The following is an 18,530-nucleotide window of genomic DNA, read 5'->3' as shown; positions in this document are numbered from 1 at the left end:
AAAGAAGCAATTACTCTATTTAGAAATCAATTGCAGGGGTCGCCCCAGAGAAAAGTAGAAATGTTTTAGGAAGTCTTCAAAGCATCACTGACCAGGCTATGCTTCCCTGCTAACTTACTGCAGTTGCTGGCTTATGACCAAACAAGCAGAGATGGCTCATCTGGGAGGGCACTGAACACCGAGAGATTTCATCACGATTGTGCAGACATAAAACTGAAGTGTCAAAGGGAGCACAGAAACCCAAGAGCAACCTCTCTACCAAACCTTTCAAGCAGCATCTGCGACAGAGTCTCCAGATCTCACAATTTTGGCTACCTCAGAATCTGTTGGATCACTATGGAAGCAAGCAAGTCAAACCAGACCCTGAGGGACTGAGACAAACAGAGGCTCTCCAAAATAGCTTTCCTGTTGAATATAGATGCTTTCTTTGGAACAGAGGAGATTGACAGAAGAATTAATTGAAGTACATAAAATTGACAGGCCTAGATAGAGTGAATACAAAGGATCTATTTCATAGCATAGTGAGCAATAAACAGGGGCCATAAAATTGAAATAATTGGTGGAAGACTTAGAGAGAAGTTGTCAGACATCTGTAACGTAGGGCCTTTGAAACAGTGGGGAAGCAGAAACTGTAAAATGAGGTGCCAGCAATACAAAGAGCAATGCTACCACCATATAAAAATATCCTTGTGCACAGTAACAAAATGAGCAAAGAGGGCACATAGTAGAGGACAAACCTCCATCACATTTTATTAACTTAATAACAATTATCCAACTCTTCCTGGATGACATGCCTGCCTGGTTGATTCTCTGCATAAGTCCAGAATTTTCTTTTTTCTTCATCAAGAGGCTGCATTGTCACTTCCTCCTCTCATGATCCCAACTGCTTCCATCTCACTGAGATGGGTTCAGGCCATTCACATCCAGTTCTGAAAACTCCACTCACATTTTGACAGCTCTGACACATTCCACCAGAGCAGCTAAAACCATTCATGACATCATTAAAGTAAATTTACCTATCTCTCAGTGTTAACAGATCCTTTAAAAAAATCCCATATCCAAATAACCTTCACCAAAACTAATTAGTCCTTCCTTGGGCCATACCCTACCAAGTTTCAATGAACCTTTTCAATTAACCTGAGAGATCATTGAGAGGATCATATAAAAGCCAAAGGCTTTGGTTGCTAGAAATCCAAAATTTTCTTAAAAAGATGTTTAGGAGAACTGGCAGGATCCATGAACAGAAAGAAAATTAGCATTTCAGACATACTTCATTTCAAATTCTGAGATGTGACAATAATTAATAGAATCTAATCTGTCACGTGCTTAAGTTCAGTGACAAGTTTTGTTCTGTATGCACTACAGGCAGATCATACCATACAAAGCACATATGGGTAACAGTGCAGAAATTTTAAGCAAATTCAGAAACAGTAAAAGAGGGAACAAAAAAATGTAGATTTTAATATGTAGGAGAGAATAAATGAATGATAGAGCAAGGGAAATGGGGGTGGTTAGGGTACAAGCAACAAATGATTGATACAGAAAAGGTGTAAATGGGGAAGCAGAATCACTAACAGCAGCTGCCAGCTGAAACACAGGGGACTCTCGGTTGAGCCTGGAAAGGGTGAACCAAAAGATGACATGATGTTCCTCAAACGTACATGGAATTTCAATGGAAGGATGTACGAGTCAAGGACAGATGAAACAGAACAGGTGTGTGCAAGAAACTTAAAATGATAAGCATCCAAAAGGTCAGGGTTACATTTATGACCTGAATCAAGGTTTTCTGCAGTGATCAAACAATCTGTATTTGGAGCCACAATGCATAGTGACTGCATCGCAAGCAATGAAACGAGTATACCTGATTAAAGCTAAAAATGACACAACACCAGGTTATAGTCCAACAGGTTTAATTGGAAGCACACTAGCTTTCAGAGCGACGCTCCTTCATCAGGACAATCACCTGATGAAGGAGCGTCGCTCCGAAAACTAGTGCGCTTCCAATTAAACCTGTTGGACTATAACCCGGTGTTGTGTGATTTTTAACTTTGTACACCCCAGTCCAACACCGGCATCTCCAAATCTTGATTAAAGCTGATACTGTGTAAGTAAATGACCACTTCACCCTGGATGATGCTTTGGGGGCCTTGAACATTGAAAAAGATACCAGTTGAAAAGGCAAGTGTTGAATCCCTTGGGTTTGACTGAAAATGTTTCAAGGGAAGGAGAATAAGTGTTGTGGGAAACTCAGTGCAACACAGAGCTGAAATAGTCAGTGGTGACATCACACTGGAAATGGCAGTAAAAACAAAGGGTAATCCATTGAATGTCGATGTTTAAGGACAATGGGAAAGATCACAGTGAGAAATGGAATGGAAATGGTCAATACCCTGTCAACTAAAGTAGTAGTACATTGTTAAAACAGAAACAATGGCGATGAGAGAAACTGTGAGAACAGAATAAAATCCCTGCAGGATGTGCAGCAAGGCAAAGTTAGAGTCTTTATAGCACAGAAAAAGGGGCAACATCTCCACACCAGTCTTCAAGCATCTATTCAATCTAATCTGTTCTTTCTTGTGCCATACCCTACCAAGTTGTATGAAATGGTCTTTTAAGTGATCATCTAAACATTACTTAAATATCAAAGATTCCTGCCTCTACCATTTTAGTGAGTTCCAGCATAGGTTAGGTGCATTACTCAGGGGAAAATGCAGAGTAACGGGGAATGGGTCTGGGTGGGAAACTCTTCAGACAATTAGTGTGAACTTGCTAAGCCAAAGGGCCTGCGACATTGCAGGGATTCTATGATTCCAGATATCCACAACGGTCTTGGTGACCTTTTTGATCTCTCCCTTAAATTCCACCTAAACCGAAGGACCCGAAATGTTAACTCTGATTTCTCTTCACAGATGCTGTCAGATCTGTTGAGCTTTTCCAGCAATTTCTGTTTTCATTTCTAATTTACAGCTTCCGTGTTTCTTTGGGTTTTTATTAAACCTCCTACCCCTTACCTTAAAGCTCAGGATACCAACAGAGTCAAGAACAGCTTCGTCCCCGTTGCTATTAGACTTCGGAATGGACCTCTCCAATTTTAAATTTAATGTTGATCACACTTTGTGCACCTTCACTGAAACTGTAACATTGTATTCTTCGCTCTATTACCCTAAAGCACGTTGTATGATATGACCTACCTGTACAGTAATGCACATAAAACAAAACTTAGCACTGTACCTATATACATGTAACAATCATAATTAAAATTAAAACTGCGATCCCTCTAATAAAGAATGGATTTTTCCTCTACTGGGAAAAATATTCCCAGGACAACGAATATCATTGTAGGGTTTGTTTGCACAAGCAGAACGGTGCGACACGAATTTCAGTAACATGTTCAGAGAGCAGGGACAAACCGAGGACGGATTAAAGTAACTCGTGTACTCTACCTACGCCCTGCTCCGTGTTGCAGCGCTCTTTACTGTACAGGGTTGACTTTCTCTTTCTGAGTCTAACAGTTTCTGAGGCTGCAGCATGTCTACCCAAAAACAGTTTTCTGCGAAGTGTATCCATTCTGTCTGTTGCACTTGGTGTAGGACAATCTTCACTGTTCCATTCCGCTTCCGGCCACGTGACATCACCCAGCCGAGCCGCGATCTCCATTCAGTGAATCAGCGCGCGGGGCTACCAGGCGCACGCGTGGGACGGGCCAATCGTCCCGGCTCGGTGCGGCCAAGGAGTGGGTGACGGCACGCCTCTCCTGGAAAAACTACGAAAACCATAAGACCTTGCGACAGTTGCGCCTGCGCTCTCCCCGCTGAGGGTGGGATCTCATGCCGTTGATTGGCACCTTCTCCCCTGAGCAGCTGGGAGGTGACTCGAGCCAATGAGGAGAGCGGCTGGGGGTGGGGAATGATACAGTGAGAGTGTAGCGCTGGCTTGTACTGAGGCAGGTAGCAGCCTGACCCAGCTCGGGACAGACGATAGGAAGGTAAATCTTGTGCATTTCTTTCCTTCATTTCTGGAGCAGCACATGTAAACTACAAAGTTCTTTGGCGTAAAGTTTTGGGAAATGCAAGTATAATTTTCCGTCTGCAATGAAAAGCGACGTATCGGTGAAAGTTTAGTCTGAATTTTAATCTGACCTAAAAGCTATATCTGAGACCTTGGAGCTATATCTGGATATTTTAAAAGAGAAAAGCGTGGAAATATATTATTTGATTGTTGTAATTTTGTTAAAACACCGCAGTTTTTGGTTAATTGACGCTTGTGATAGCCTCAGAAAATGGATTAACCTCACCGAGTTCCCGTTGGCTGTTGTGTTTTTACCTCCCATCCTGACGAGCACACACGCACAAACGTTCTCAACACAAGGTCATTTTTCAGATCTATTTGATGTTGGAAGTTCACCAGAGTTCAACTCTCTCCTGCCTTTTAAGGCAAGTTAAAAATTCTGGAAATACACAGCAGGCCTAGCAGAATCTGTTTAAAATAGTTTAATTTCTAGCTGTCTTATATTTTTATATCTCCAAGCTGGATGTAAGAAACTTTATATTGGGCAAAGGAGAAGGGATAGTGAAACTAAAAAGCAAGAAGTGAGACAGGAGTCCTGTTGCGCAAAAGTAATTCATCTTTTTAAGTCAACAAGCAGTGTTTTGTTCTCAGTTTAAAAACAGAAAATGCTGGTAACAGTATGGTCAGGCAGTATCTGTGAAGACAATTAGGGTTAATCTTTCAGGTCGTTGACTTTTCGACAGAACGCTGTGAGTAAGCGAAACGTGGCGCTGTACAGAACAGTTGGAATTTATGGTGGTGGAGCTCAAGATGTTACGAAGTAATTTTTGCTCCGAACCAAGAGAGATCGAGCGCTTCCATAATCCTAAATAAGTAGCGACAGCGAGATCTGGTTTCGTGAAGTTGATTGATGGATAGCATGTTGGAAGGTTTAGGTCGGTTGCGAAGATGGATTTGCATCTAGAGCGCACCATACCTGGCAGGATCAATCAAGTTCATGAATCTAAACAATGCTGCCAATTCCTAACATCTCGCTGAGAAAGAAATAGTAACCATAATGGAAATATCAACAGGCTAGTTATTGTTGACTGTCTAATATATATGGTGTAACAGACAGGACCGTTTTAAAAAAAACTGATGGGATGTGGGTTGTGTTGGTTTGTCCAGCATTTATTGTCCATTGCGAGTTGCTCTTGAGAAGATGGTGGTGAGCTGCAGGCGTCCATCTAGTGTCAGTACACCCATAATGCCAGTAAGGAAGGAGTTCCAGGATTCTGACCCTGATATATTTCCAAAGTTAAATATCTCACAACACCAGGTTAAAGTCACAACAGGTTTATTCAGAAACACAAACTTTGGGAGGCACTGTCTCTTCATCAGGTAGTTGTGGAACCTAGCGAAAATGAGAGCTGGAGATCAGAGTCGAAATTAGTGGTGCTGGAAAAGTACAGCAGTTCAGGCAGCATCTGAGGAACAGGAAAATCGACGTTTGCAAAAGCCTGCTCCTCAAATGCTGTCTGAACTGCTGTGCTTTTCCAGAACCACTCTAATCTTGAAGTTGTGGTACATGACCATATGAGTAAAAAATGAGGTCTGCAGATGCTGGAGATCACAGCTGCAAATGTGTTGCTGGTCAAAGCACATGACCATATGACACAGAATTTATAGCAAAAGGTTTACAGTGCCATGGAGCTGTAATGTTATATTAAACAATTTTGATTATAGTTTGATTCAGTCTTTCATCTTTCAGAATGGAATATGATTAGATTCCCTACAGTGTGGAAACAGGCCCTTCGGATAACAAGTCGACACTGACCCTCCGAAGAGTAACCCACCTCCTCTGCCCATAGTTGTTAGGAGCATTTGTCAATGTAGCATGGCCAATTCACCTAACTGCACATCTTTGGACTGTGGGAGGAAACCTACGCAGATACGTGGAAAATGTGCACACTCCACTCAGTCACCCGAGGCTGGAATTGAACCTGGGACCCTGGCGCTGAGAGGCAGCAGTGCTAACCACTGAGCCACCGTGCTGCACCTCCATCACCCCTGCATCCCCCCCCGATGGGATATGGTGATTTAGATTCTTTAGTATGTAAATCCAAGAACTCCATCTCAAGGTGGTGTCAGCATTTCTAGTAATAGGTGTCATTTCAGCTCAGACAATGCATTAAATGTGTGAAGATAAAATCTGTCACAATGTTGAGTCAATTCTATTTCTAAAGTGGGGCTTACAGAATCTTACATGCTTCCAAATAAACCTGTTCAACTATATCTGTTGTGTGATTTCTAACTTTGTCCACTCCAGTCCAACACCGGCACCTCCAAATCATGATATATTTCCAAGACAGGATGGTGACTGGCTTGGAGATTCCTGATGAAGGGCTTTTGCCCGAAATGTCGATTTCGCTGCACTTTGGATGCTGCCTGAACTGCTGTGCTCTTCCAGCACCACTAATCCAGAAATTGGAGATGGTGTGCATATGTATCTGCTGCCCTTTTTCTTCTAACAGTTTGGGTTTGGAAGGTGCTGTCTAAGGAGCCTTGGTGAATATTTGTAGTGCAACTTGTAGATAGTTCACATTGTTTTTGCTGAGCATCTTGTGTTGAAGGGAATGGATGTTTGTAGATATGCCAGTCAAGTGGGCTGCTTTGTCCTGGAAATCATGTCCATTGTTGTTGGAGCTGCACCCGCACCCATCCAGGCAAATACACTATTCCATTATTCTCCTAACTTGTGCTTTGTAGATGGTGGATAGGATCAATACTCTGTTCAATGCATCTCCTCATCTTTCCTCATAGATCTATTCCCTGCTCTCTCAAAAGTTTATCTACTTTTCACTGAAGTGCATTTAAATATGTCGGGGCATTCTTGAAAGAGATCAGGAAGGCAAAGTGGGGATGTAAGATAAGTGTCTGCTAAGGCTAAGTATAATCTAAAGAGATTCTACAATACATTAAGAGCAAGAAGGCAACGAGAGAGAGAGTTGGGTCCCTTAAAGATCAAAGAGGTTGTCTTTGTTGAACCTCAGGAGATGGGAGTTTTTACTTTGGAGAAAGAAATGGAAGCTACAGAACTCTGAAATAAATATTGATTTGAAACCTTTTTAGAAGAGGAAGTGCTGGAAATCTTAGAAAATATAAAGATGGATAAATCTCTGGGACATGGTGTAGTGTATCCCAAGGTGTTGTAGGGAGTTAGGGAGGAATTTGCAGGGACCTTGCAAAAATATTTATGTCATCTATAACTGTGTGAGATGCCAGAGGATTGGGGAATGGTTAATGTTATGCCTTTGTTTAAGAAGGAATGGAAGAAAGAACCTGGAAACTAAAAGCATGTGACTTCAGGGATGGGTAAGTTAAAGAGGTATAAAGATGTACAGCATGGAAACAGACACTTTGGTCCAATTCGTCCATGCCAACCAGATATCCCTAAATTAATCTAGTCCTATTTGCCAGCACTTGGCCCATATCCCTCTGAACGGTTCCTATTCTGTTACCCATCCAGATTACAGCATTGAAAAAGCATCAGCTTCCACCACTACTTCTGGCAACATATTCCATACAAGCACCACCCTCTGTGAAAACATTATCCTTGGATACCTTAAAATTTTCCCTTCTCACCCTAAATTTATGCTCTCTAGTTCTGGACTCCCCCACTTGAAGGAAAAGACCTTGGCTATTTAACCTATCCATGCCCCTCATGATTTTATAAACCTCTATAAGGTCACTCCTCAGCCTCCGAAACCCTATTCAGCCCCTCCCTACAGCTCAAACCCTCCAATCCTGGCAACGTTCTTGTAAATCTTTTCTGAACCCTTTCAGGTTTCACAACCTTCTTCCTCTAGGACGGAGACCAGAATTGCGCGCACAATTCCAAAAGTCCTGAGCAGCTGCAACATTATTGAAGGTGATTCTGAAAAATGGGACTAATATACATTTGGAGAGGCAAGGAATGATTAGGAATAGTCAGCATGGTTTCGTGCAAGGGAAATTATGTTTCACTAAGATCTTTGAGGAAGCAACCAAGAATATTGTTGAGGGCAGAGTGGTAGACATTGTTTACTTTGACTTTACTAAAGCCTTTGACGAGGTTTCACATTATAGACTAATTAGTAATGTAAAATCACATGGGATTCAGGATGAGCTTGCTAATTGGATGCAAAATTGGCTTAATGCAGATGATAAACTGGTGAGAGACGGTGGTTTTTCATATTGGATGCTTGTTACCAGCAGTGTTCAACAGGGACCAGTGCTGGGTCCACTGTTCATCATTTGTAAACGATTTGAAAGAGAATATAGAAGGCATGGTTAGTAAGTTTGTAAATGAAGCTAAAATTGGTGGCACAGTGGACAGTGAAGAAGGTTATCTTAAGATCACAGAGGTATTGATCAATTGGGTCAATGGGCTGAGGAGTGGAAGATGGAGTTTAATTTGGATATATGCAAAGTATTGCATTTTTGTAATATGAACAATGGCAGGACTTATACAATTAAATGTAGGGCCTTGGGCAATGTTGTAGGAGAGAGACCATGGGCTTCAAATTCACAATTCTTTGAAGTTTTTGTGTCACATGTAGATAGGGTGCTTAAGAAGCAATTTAGCACGCTTGCCTTCATTGCTCAGTTCTTCAAGTGTAAGAATTGGGATGTCATTTTAAGATTGCATAGGATGTTGGGAAGGCATCTTCTGGAGAAATGTTCAGTTCTGTTATAGTAAAGATATTAAACTGGAGAAACTTCAGAAAAATTTTGCCAGGACGTTGCTGGGAATGAAGGGTTTGATTTATTAGACTGGCACTTTTTCTTTACAGGTCCGTAGGAGACTGAGAGGTCACCTTTTTGAGGTTTATAAAATCATGAGGGGTATAGATGTGGTGATTTGCAGATGTCTTTTCCCAAGGGATGGAGATTGCAAAACTCTGGGCATATTTTTGAGGTGAGAAAAGAGAGACATGAGGCCAACCTTTTTTTTTAAAGAGTGGTTGGCATATGGAATTAACTTCACAGGTGGATTGAGGTACAGTTAAAATGTTTAAAAGACACTTGGATAAGAACATAAATAGGAAATGTTTGGAAGGATATGGACCAAATGTAGGCAGGTGGCACTAATTTAGTTTAGGATTATAGTTGGTGTGGACTGGTTGGACTGAAAGGTCTGTTTTTGGGCTGTATGACTCTTCAACTTATAATAGCAACTTCCACATTATCACTGCTCTGGATGGTGTTTCTTCTGAAAACTTGAACTAATTTCCTTCAGTTTTACTATTCTCCACTTTCTCTGCGTAAAAAATGAGGTCTGCAGATGCTGGAGATCACAGCTGCAAATGTGTTGCTGGTCAAAGCACAGCAGGTTAGGCAGCATCTCAGGAATAGAGAATTCGACGTTTCGAGCATAAGCCTTTCTCTGCATCTACTTGATTCCACATCTTTAATAATTGAAAAGACATTTGTTGTTTTCTTTTCAGAATTTACACTGGAGGACATATATTATACCTTTTTGGTAAATATGTTTGCAAATCAGAAGTTGAGACTGGTCATTTTTGAGCTTGGTTTAACTTTAGTTTTACATTTCACTTTGGTCTTATGTCTTCTTTCACTTGGCGCAGGGTTTCTGCCTTCCTTGGTTGTGATGTCATCTGTGTAAGTTACCATGCCGACTGAAGGAGAACCTACAACGTTTGCCAAACTTCTGCACCTGATGTTCCTCTCCACCTTCTGGGGAATGCAGATATGGGTCACATTTATATCAGGTAAGTGTCTCCTCTCTCCGTACTTTTTTTAATTCCTGAAATGGGGTCATGTACAGCATTGGCTTGACCAGCCTTTATTGCCCATCCTACTTGCCCAGGGAGCAGTTTAAAATCAACCACATTGCTGTGGATCTGAATTCGCTTGTTGGCCAGACCAGTTAAGGATGGCAGATTTCCTTCCCTAAAGGACATTACTGAACCAGATGAATTTTTCCAGCAATCGACAGTTGTTGATTAATCGTCACCATTAGGCTAGTTTTTTATTCTATTTTTTTTGATTATTGAATTCAAACTTCACCACCTAACATTCAAATCTTTGATCCTAGAATATTAACTGGAATTCTAGATTACTAGTCTAGTGACATTACCACTAAGCCATTGCCTCCCCTGTAATTGATTCTTTTGTTGAACCATTACTATTGATAGTTAATACTTGTTTCTATTCTCTATAGTTTAACAGGGTCAAACATGCCACAATGAACATGCATCCATACATGCATTTGTTCTAGGCAATGGAGTATAATTAGTAAGCTGTTCAATAGCTTCAAACAGTTTCTCATGTCTCCTACCTAACAAAAGCATTTTTCAAAGGCGTACATCCAATTCTATGTCTCAATAAAGATGTGATCAAAGCCACTGCATCAAACTAACTTGAAAAATTAAATTCTGTAATCCAATTAGTTTTACTGTGATCGTGAAATCCAGTAGCCTTACCTAGGATGTACAAGAAAATGATTTACAAATGCTTTGAGATGTATACTTCTCATTATTTGTCCTTAAAAGCAAATCCAATATTTCATTAGTTGTACTGTGGGGGAAAGAAATATTAAAGGATAAAGTGCGACTTCTATGATGGAAGAAATTATAATTTTTGGTATTCTTTCCAATGCCTTTGAAGTGTGAAGTGATTCGGTATTGGAATGGAAAAATTCATAATTTACATATGAAACCTCACAATCGCAGCTCACAAAAGCACAGATTCAGCTTGTTGAATTACTATAGCCCATCTAACTACCCACAATCTCAAATTATCCCAGAGCAGACGCTTGATTTAAATAAGCTGGCACTTTTCTTCAACTCTTGTATTCAAAGTCATGAATAATATTCTCTGTAATAGTTGAACATTATCACCTCTTTTCCTCCTCAACATTTCTTTATGCTTAGACACAATCGACCAGAACATTGGAGTTTGTCCCCTTAGAACTCCCCTTGTACAGTTCTGCTGTGTTTCTCCTTTTTTGCATTTCAAAGTCCTTTTGTTCATTATTAGTGGCAAGTACCCATGTTCTTGAATTTCCTCCCTACATCTCCGTTTCTTTTTTACTCCCAGTACATTTTTGAGTCATTGACTCTGTGTCAAAGTCTTTCAGATCTACTTTCTAACAAGATTTTCCTATATTCAGTATACAGCAGGTCAAACAGTCTCTATCTTTTCCTGTGCCCATGGCTAATTTAGAATGGGAAGAGCATTTCCCGTTTAAAATGTTGCAGGCCAGTAGGTGCAGACAAACCTGAACATTGAGCTAATTAACCCAATATTTTCCATTCAGGAAAAGTGAGGTGATTATAGGGCAAACTGGGTCATGAGTCTGACTTACACCCGATGCTATGAGCTATGGAGGCAGGAATAGGAGGATAGAACAAATAAATATGTGGCTGAGGAGCTGGTGTATGGGAGAAGGATTCACATTTTTGGATCATTGGAAGCTGTTTTGGGGTAGAAGTGACCTCTGCAAGAAAGATGGATTGCACCTGAATTGGAAGGGGACTAACATAATGGCAGGGAGATTTTTTACAGCTATATGAGAGGATTTAAACTCGAAAGGTGGGGCGGAGTGGGACCCAGGGAGATAGGCAAGATTTCAAAATGAGACTGGTACAGTTGAGAACAAAGGTGAGTCAAACAGTCAGGGCAGGCAGGAACAAAGCAGAGAACAAGGTAGGACTGATAAATGCAGTTTATTATATCAAATGCAAGAGGCCTAACAGGGAAGGCAGATGAACTCCGGGCATGGTTCGGAGCATGGGACTGGGATAGCATAGCAATTACAGAAACATGGCTCAGGGATGGACAGGACTGGCAGCTTAATGTTCCAGGATACAAATGCTACAAGAAGGATAGAAAGGGAGGCAAGAGAGAAGGGGGGAGTAACATTTTTGATAAGGGATAGCATAGCATTACAGCTGTGCTGAGGGAGGACATTCCTGGAAAGACATCCAGGGAAGATATTTGGATGGAACTGGGAAATAAAGGGATGGCCTCCTTATTTGGATTGTATTATAGAATCCTCTAATAGTCAGAAGGTAAATTGAGAAACAAATTTGTAAGGAGATTTCAGTTATCTGTAAGAATAATAGGGTGGTTATGGTAGGGGATTTTAACTTTCCAAACATAGACTGGGACTGTCATAGTGTTATGGGTTTAGATGGAGAGGAATTTGTCAAGTGTGTACAAGAAAATTTTCTGATTCAGGATGTGGATGTACCTACTAGAGAAGGTGCAAACTTTATCTACACTTGGGAAATAAGGCAGGGCAGGTGATTGAGATGTCAGCAGGGGAGCACTTTGGGGCCAGCAACCATAATTCTGAGTTTTAAAATAGTGATGGAAAAGGATAGACCAGATCTAACAGTTAATCTTCTAAATTGGGAGAAGGCCAAATTTGACAGTATTAGGCAAGAACTTTCAAAAGCTGATTGGGGGCAGATGTTCACAGGTAAAGGGACGGCTGGAAAATGGGATGCCTTCAGAAATGAGATAATAGTCCAGAGGAAGGATATTCCTGTTTGGATGAAAGGAAAGGTTGATAGGTATAGGGAATGCTGGATGTCTAAAGGAATTTGAGGGATTGGTTAAGAAAAAGAAGGAAGCGTCTGTCAGGCACAAACAGGATAGATGGTGAATCCTTAGAGTAAAAAGGCAATAGGAGTATACTTAAGGGAGAAATTAGGAGGGCAAATTAGGGGACATGAGATTGTTTTGGCAAATACCGTTAAGGAGAATCCAAAGGGTTTTTACAAATACATCAAGGACAAAAGGGTAACTAGGGAGAGAATTGGGCCCTTAAAAGATCAGCAATGCAGCCTTTGTGTGGAGCGCAGAAAATGGGGGAGCTACTAAACAAGTATTTTGCGTCAGTATTTACTGTGGAAAAGGACATGGAAGATATAGAATGTAGGGAAATAGATGGTGACATCTTGAAAGATATCCAAATTACAGAGGAGGAAGTGCTGGATGTCTTGAAACGCATAAAGCTGGATTAAATCCCCAAGACCTGATCAGGTGTACCCGAGAACTCTGTGGAAAGCGAGGGAAGTGATTGCTGGGCCTCTTACTGAGATACTTGTGTCATTGATAGTCACAGATGAGATGCTGAAAGACTGGAGGTTGGCTAACGTAGTGCCACTGTTTAAGAAAGTTTGTAAGGACAAGCCAGAGAACTATAGACCAATGAGCCTGATGATGGTGGACAAATTGTTGGTTGGAATCCTGAGGGACAGGATGTACATGTATTTGGAAAGGCAAGGACTGATTTAGGGATCGTCAACATGGCTTTGTGTGTGGGAAATCATGTCTCTCAAACTTGACTGAGTTTTTTGAAGAAGTAACAAAGAGGATTGATCAGGGCAAAGGGGTAGATGTGATCTATATGGACTTCAGTAAGGTGTTTGACAAGGTTTCTCATGGAAGACTGATGAGCAAGCTTAGATCTCTCAGAAAACAGGGAGAACTAGCCATTTAGATACAGAACTGGCTCAAAGATAGAAAACAGAGGGTGTTGGTAGAGTTGTTTTTCAGACTGGAGGCCTGTGACCAGTGGTGTGCCACAAGGATCGGTGCTAGTTCCGCTACATTTTGTTATTTACATAAATGATTTGAATATGAGCATAAGAGGTATAGTTAATAAGTTTGCCGATGACACCAAAATTGGAAATGTAATGGACAGCACAGAAGGTTACACCAGGTTACAACATGATCTTGATCAGATGGGCCAATGGGCTGAGAAGTGGCAGATGGAGTTTAATTCAGATAAATGTGAAGTGCTGCATTTTGGGAAAGCAAATCTTAGCAGGACTTATACGCTTAATGGTAAGGTCCGAAGGAGTGTTGGTGAACAAAGAGACCTTGCAGAGCAGGTTCACTGCTTGAAAGTGGAGCTGCAGGTAGATAGGATAGTGAAGATGATGTTTGGTATGCTTTCCTTTATTGGTCAGAGTATTGAGTACAGGAATTGGAAGGTGATGTTGTGGATGTACAGGACATTGGTTAGTCCACTTTTGGATTCCTTCCTATGAGAAAGATGGTGTGAAACTTGAAAGGGTTCAGAAAAAATTTACAAGGGTTTGCCTGGGTCGGAAGATTTGATCTACAGGGAGAGGTTGAATAGGCTAGGGCTGTTTTCCCTGGAGTGATGGAGGCTGAGGGGTGACCTCACAGAGGTTTATAAAGTCATGGGGGCATGGATGGGATAAACAGACAAAATCTCTTCCTTGGGGTGGAGGGGTCTGGAACTAGAGGGCATAGGTTTAGGGTGAGAGGGGAAAGGTATAAAAAGGACCTAGGGGCAAGTGTTTCATGCAGAAGGTGGTGTGTAAATGGAATGAGCTGCCAGAGGAAGTGGAGGAGGCTAGTACAATTGCAACATTTAAAAGGCATCTGGATGTGTATATGAATAGGAAGGGTTTGGGGGGGATATGGCAGGTGGGACTAGATTGGCTTGGGATATCTGGTTGGCATGGACGAGTTGGACCAAAGGGCCTGTATCTGTGCTGTACATCTGACTCTGATTTACCTGTTGGAATGGGGAATGAGGGACTGTAGAAAACAATTCTAGAGTCCATCTGATGTATTCAAACTCGAAGAATAACTGTTTGTAGTGATTCTGTTAGAGGTTGCCCTATTTCCTTTCCATATTTTACAAAAGTACACATTTGTATGTACTACATTCATATGAATTATACATACAAATGAGGACTGTTTGGTTTCTCAAGCCTGTTTCGTCTTGTAGTAAAATCGTGGTTGATTTGATTATGGCCTCTATCTTCCTATCCACTCCATTTAACTTTCTTGTCATGAATGATTTTATCTCCGATTTAAGTTTCCATTGCTGACTTCCCCAGGCATGTGAGAAAACTGCTGCGCTTGATTAAGACTCCAGTCTGATAAATATGACAGTGTTAACATCGATATTTACATTAAGTAACCCTCACCCAGTTTAATATTGGCATCAGAAAACCTGCAGTACTGCACAATATTTTTGTAATTAAGTTATCGCTTATGCAAAAATATCTCATTGGCCATCCATAATTGCCATTTACAGCTTTGCAAAATATAATTAGTGAGATAAAGGATTTCATACTGAACTGCGTAGACTTATGGTAAATATAGTGAGCAATAACCAATGTTAATGGCCAAAGACTGATTTTTGTATAATTTTTTTTGTTTCCTCTTTACAGTACAACCTATGGTTGACTTTGTATTGCTATCCTCATCAATAATTTAATCAGAAGTTCTTAATCTCATTTTGTTTGTTCTACAGGTCTGATCATGGGCAGTAACCTCACGAGACACACATTCGGCTTCATTCAGAGCAGACTTTTTCCATACTACTTTCACCTTGGATCTTTCTGTGCCTTCTTTAATTTAACCATCTTTGCAATGTATCATCCCAGTGAGTTGTTAACTGAAGAAGAGACATTTCAGGTAACATTCAGTGTTTTTAATTGGACAATGAGAGCATGTTGAAGTTAATAGTCATCATTCTGGGTGGGATGTAACCCTTTCATCGCGAATGTTTGTATTTTTTTCCAGGATTGGTCTGGATTACGTACAATCTCTTGTTAACTTTGTCACAGGTTCGGCTGCTTTTGAACAACAATGCTAGAGACAAAAATACTGCAGATGCTGGAATCCAAGGTAGACCAGCTGGAGGCTAGAAGAACACAGTAAGCCAGGCAGCATCAGGAAGTGGAGAAGTCAAAGTTTGGGGTATAACCCTTCTTCATCTGCAGTTTCTTTTTGTCAAATACGTTGACTTCTCCACCTCTTGATTTTGCCTAGCTTGCTGTGTTCTTCCAGCCTCCTGTTTGTCTACTTTGAGCAACAATGAGAGAGCACGCTACAATTGTTTTGATGTCTTTATGGGGCCTTCCCTGCAGCTGTCACATATTGGGTGCTATCTGTCATCACATTAAAAAAATTAGGAATTATTGAGAACTGCTGAACCCTCGAGGATGTTGAATAGCAGTCAAATATGCTTCCAGAAATCTGGGAATATCCTCTGAGTTAGGATCCATCATTGTATTGCTGCATATTGTGTGATAGTTCATCAAAACACTATATGATGCTTAGCTGCAGCATCATCTTGGGAGGGCCAGGCTCTCTCACTGGCGATCGTCAGGCTGTTCCTACAAAATGAGTTAAGGCATCTAATTTGTGCTGAATGCAGTAACCTAAATTAAAGAATAGAGTTGGTTTCTTATCTGATCCTTTATGCCAATGCTTGTAAGATGCATGCTCACCCAGCATTCTCTTAGACTATTTTAAGTTTGTATTAAAATGTCAAAAAGATGGTATAATTTATTCAGTTTGCTGTTTCCATTGGTGTCTTGCTGGTGTTCTAAATGAAATGTGTTTTGAGAGCCTTATGCTAATTCTGGACTATCTTTAGCCCACAGTAGAAATCTGCCTTAAATTTGATCAATATATTGGCAGGTTTGAAGACCCATTTATACTAAATCTGATGTATATCATGTAGTCAGTGAATGATAATTCAAAATGATTACATGCAATTTCTTTTCTTACAGATTATTGTTCTTTTCATCTGTGTGACTGTTGCTGGGCTCAATGCACAATGGTTTGGTAAGATAACTTCTGAAATCATGGCTGATATGCATCTGATTGAACAGAGCTGTGGACTGGGGAAGGATATTGGATTGTCAACCAACAGAGAGGCTTATAACAAGCTGAAGGAGAGTAACCCCAAATACAAGAAGTTTTCACATCAACTAACCCTGTATCACAATACTTCCTCTTTATGCAATCTGTGTTGCATCATCTGTAATGGGATAAGTTTGTACTACATGGCAGCCAATTTATCCACATTATGAAAGTGTTTTCAGTACAATATTTTAAAGGCTCAGTGTTGAATGGTGAAAACTTCATTTACAAATAATGGAAGGCTGAAAAGTAAACTATTTTGTTGTATTGTCTGACGGTGGACATTAAATCCAGTATGATCTCTCCAATAATTATGCATTTTTAAAAGTGTTCATGCTATTATTTGCAATATTTTAGAACAAAAATCAGTGGCAAGTAGAAAATTTTAAATTTGAAGCATCGCTGTTGATATTCATTAGCAAAGACAAGTCTAGGGTGATAAATCTGAAACAAAAACTGAAATAGCAGGAGAATCTCAGCAGGTCTGGCAGCATCTATGGAGAGAAAGTGTCAATGTTTTGGGTCTAGTGACCCTTAAACATTGATTCTGCTTTCTCTCCAATCTTTAAGGGCCACTGGACCCAAAATGTTGACTCTCTCTCCATCGATGCTGCCAGACATGCTAAATTTCTCCAGCGATTTCTGGTTTTGTTTCCGATTTCCAGCAGTACTTTTATTTTTTTTAGGGTGGGAAATGTTTAGTTCTATTATAGTTTGACTTACTGTAGTTTACCCTGTGTTATAATGCATATGTGTAAATAGGCTGTCATACTTTTCCATATCCACAAATTGTGATTGAATAAAGTTTAGGAGCTCCGCAATGGGATCTTTGAGTACAGCCAAGGGGAATTTGCCAGTGTATATATTAATTGTGAATTAATTTTTATATGCTCTTTGTCAATGAGAATCCTGTTATTAGATGGACTCTTTGTTAGCCTGAATCTGATGTATGTGAAATTAGAACAGGTTATAAATAACTTTTCTAGGAACTTAGAACACTAGAAGAGATTTGTGATCCATATGTCTAGTCCCAAAATTCAAAACCGTGTCCCACACTAGTCCAACTCTTAATTCTTTTATCCAAAAAATTTTAATGTACATCATACCAATTTGATAACAGTACATAACTTTTTAGGGCATTCATGTGTACGTATAATTTTGTATAAGATGTAGATTGAATGTATTGTATCAAAAACACTAATGATTTTCCAATGTTGATAAAGAATATTTTGTCACCCTTTCCATTATTGCACTTCTCTAGTTTGTTTTTCATGTACTCTTGATGGCTTATGGTTTTTATATTAATTTTGTTCTTTGTGATGAAGGTATCACTGGCAAGGCCAGAATTAGTTGCCCATTCTTCATTGTCCTTGCATCAAGTGGTTTGCTCTGTCATTTCAGGGAATGTAATGCCTGCATTTCTCACTCGAGGGCAACTAAAACTCCTACACAGTACTTGTAGGTCTGAAGTCACACGTAGGTCAGACAAAATAAGAATAGCTAATTTTCTTTGAGTTAACAGTGCTGTATTGTCCAATGTTCCTGGGACATACTTTTAAATTTTACTATCTACTGTGTTGGAATTCAAATTTTTTTTTAAAAAGTCTGAGTTAGAGAACAAGCCAAATGGTGACATATAACAGCTGTCGATCACTGTAAAAACCCATCTGGTTCACGCTGCCCTTTTTTTTAGGGAAGGAAATCAGCCATAGTTACCTGATGTGAAGTTAGTTGAACTTTGGTAGTGGGGAAACATCTAGACATAATTGATTTGTGACAGAAATAGTAATCACATGGAAAAAAATGGATTGATTAGGAATTGGATTTCT

The 18,530-nt window shown here is 40.2% G+C and overlaps 2 protein-coding genes across 3 annotated transcripts in view; one reads left to right on the top strand and one right to left on the bottom strand.

The window, feature by feature from the left end:
• Positions 1 to 3,592, bottom strand: part of pigb (phosphatidylinositol glycan anchor biosynthesis, class B) — a 32,143-nt gene extending 28,551 nt beyond the window's left edge. Inside the window, exon 1 of the mRNA XM_060829893.1 lies at positions 3,444 to 3,592. Within this exon, the coding sequence (XP_060685876.1) occupies positions 3,444 to 3,567 (124 nt within the window). The 5' untranslated portion in view covers positions 3,568 to 3,592. The remainder of the gene's footprint in view (positions 1 to 3,443) is intronic.
• A 310-nt stretch (positions 3,593 to 3,902) lies between these two features.
• Positions 3,903 to 17,943, top strand: si:ch211-121a2.4 (transmembrane protein 205). 2 transcript variants are annotated; one of them, XM_060829891.1, is made up of 4 exons: positions 3,903 to 3,985; positions 9,618 to 9,761; positions 15,302 to 15,465; positions 16,569 to 17,943. In XM_060829891.1, the coding sequence occupies exons 2-4, from the start codon at positions 9,662 to 9,664 to the stop codon at positions 16,869 to 16,871; spliced, it is 567 nt and encodes a 188-aa protein (XP_060685874.1). In that variant the 5' UTR covers positions 3,903 to 3,985; positions 9,618 to 9,661; the 3' UTR covers positions 16,872 to 17,943. The 2 variants fall into 2 exon arrangements, with proteins under 2 accessions (XP_060685874.1, XP_060685875.1); XM_060829892.1 differs by lacking the exon at positions 3,903 to 3,985 and adding an exon at positions 4,354 to 4,433.
• Positions 17,944 to 18,530: the final 587 nt, after the last annotated feature.

Source organism: Hemiscyllium ocellatum, chromosome 9, assembly GCF_020745735.1.
Source record: "Hemiscyllium ocellatum isolate sHemOce1 chromosome 9, sHemOce1.pat.X.cur, whole genome shotgun sequence".
Classification (NCBI taxonomy): Eukaryota; Metazoa; Chordata; class Chondrichthyes; order Orectolobiformes; family Hemiscylliidae; genus Hemiscyllium; species Hemiscyllium ocellatum.
The sequence above is the reverse complement of the archived record's forward strand: the minus strand, read 5'-3'. Positions and strand labels throughout refer to the sequence as shown.

Coding starts and splice junctions, on each gene's coding strand:
- si:ch211-121a2.4 (XM_060829891.1), top strand. CDS start 9,662: ATGCCGACTGAAGGAGAACCTACAACGTTTGCCAAACTTCTGCACCTG. Junction 9,762..15,301: donor ATGGGTCACATTTATATCAG/GTAAGTGTCTCC, acceptor TTTGTTCTACAG/GTCTGATCATGGGCAGTAAC. Junction 15,466..16,568: donor CTGAAGAAGAGACATTTCAG/GTAACATTCAGT, acceptor CTTTTCTTACAG/ATTATTGTTCTTTTCATCTG.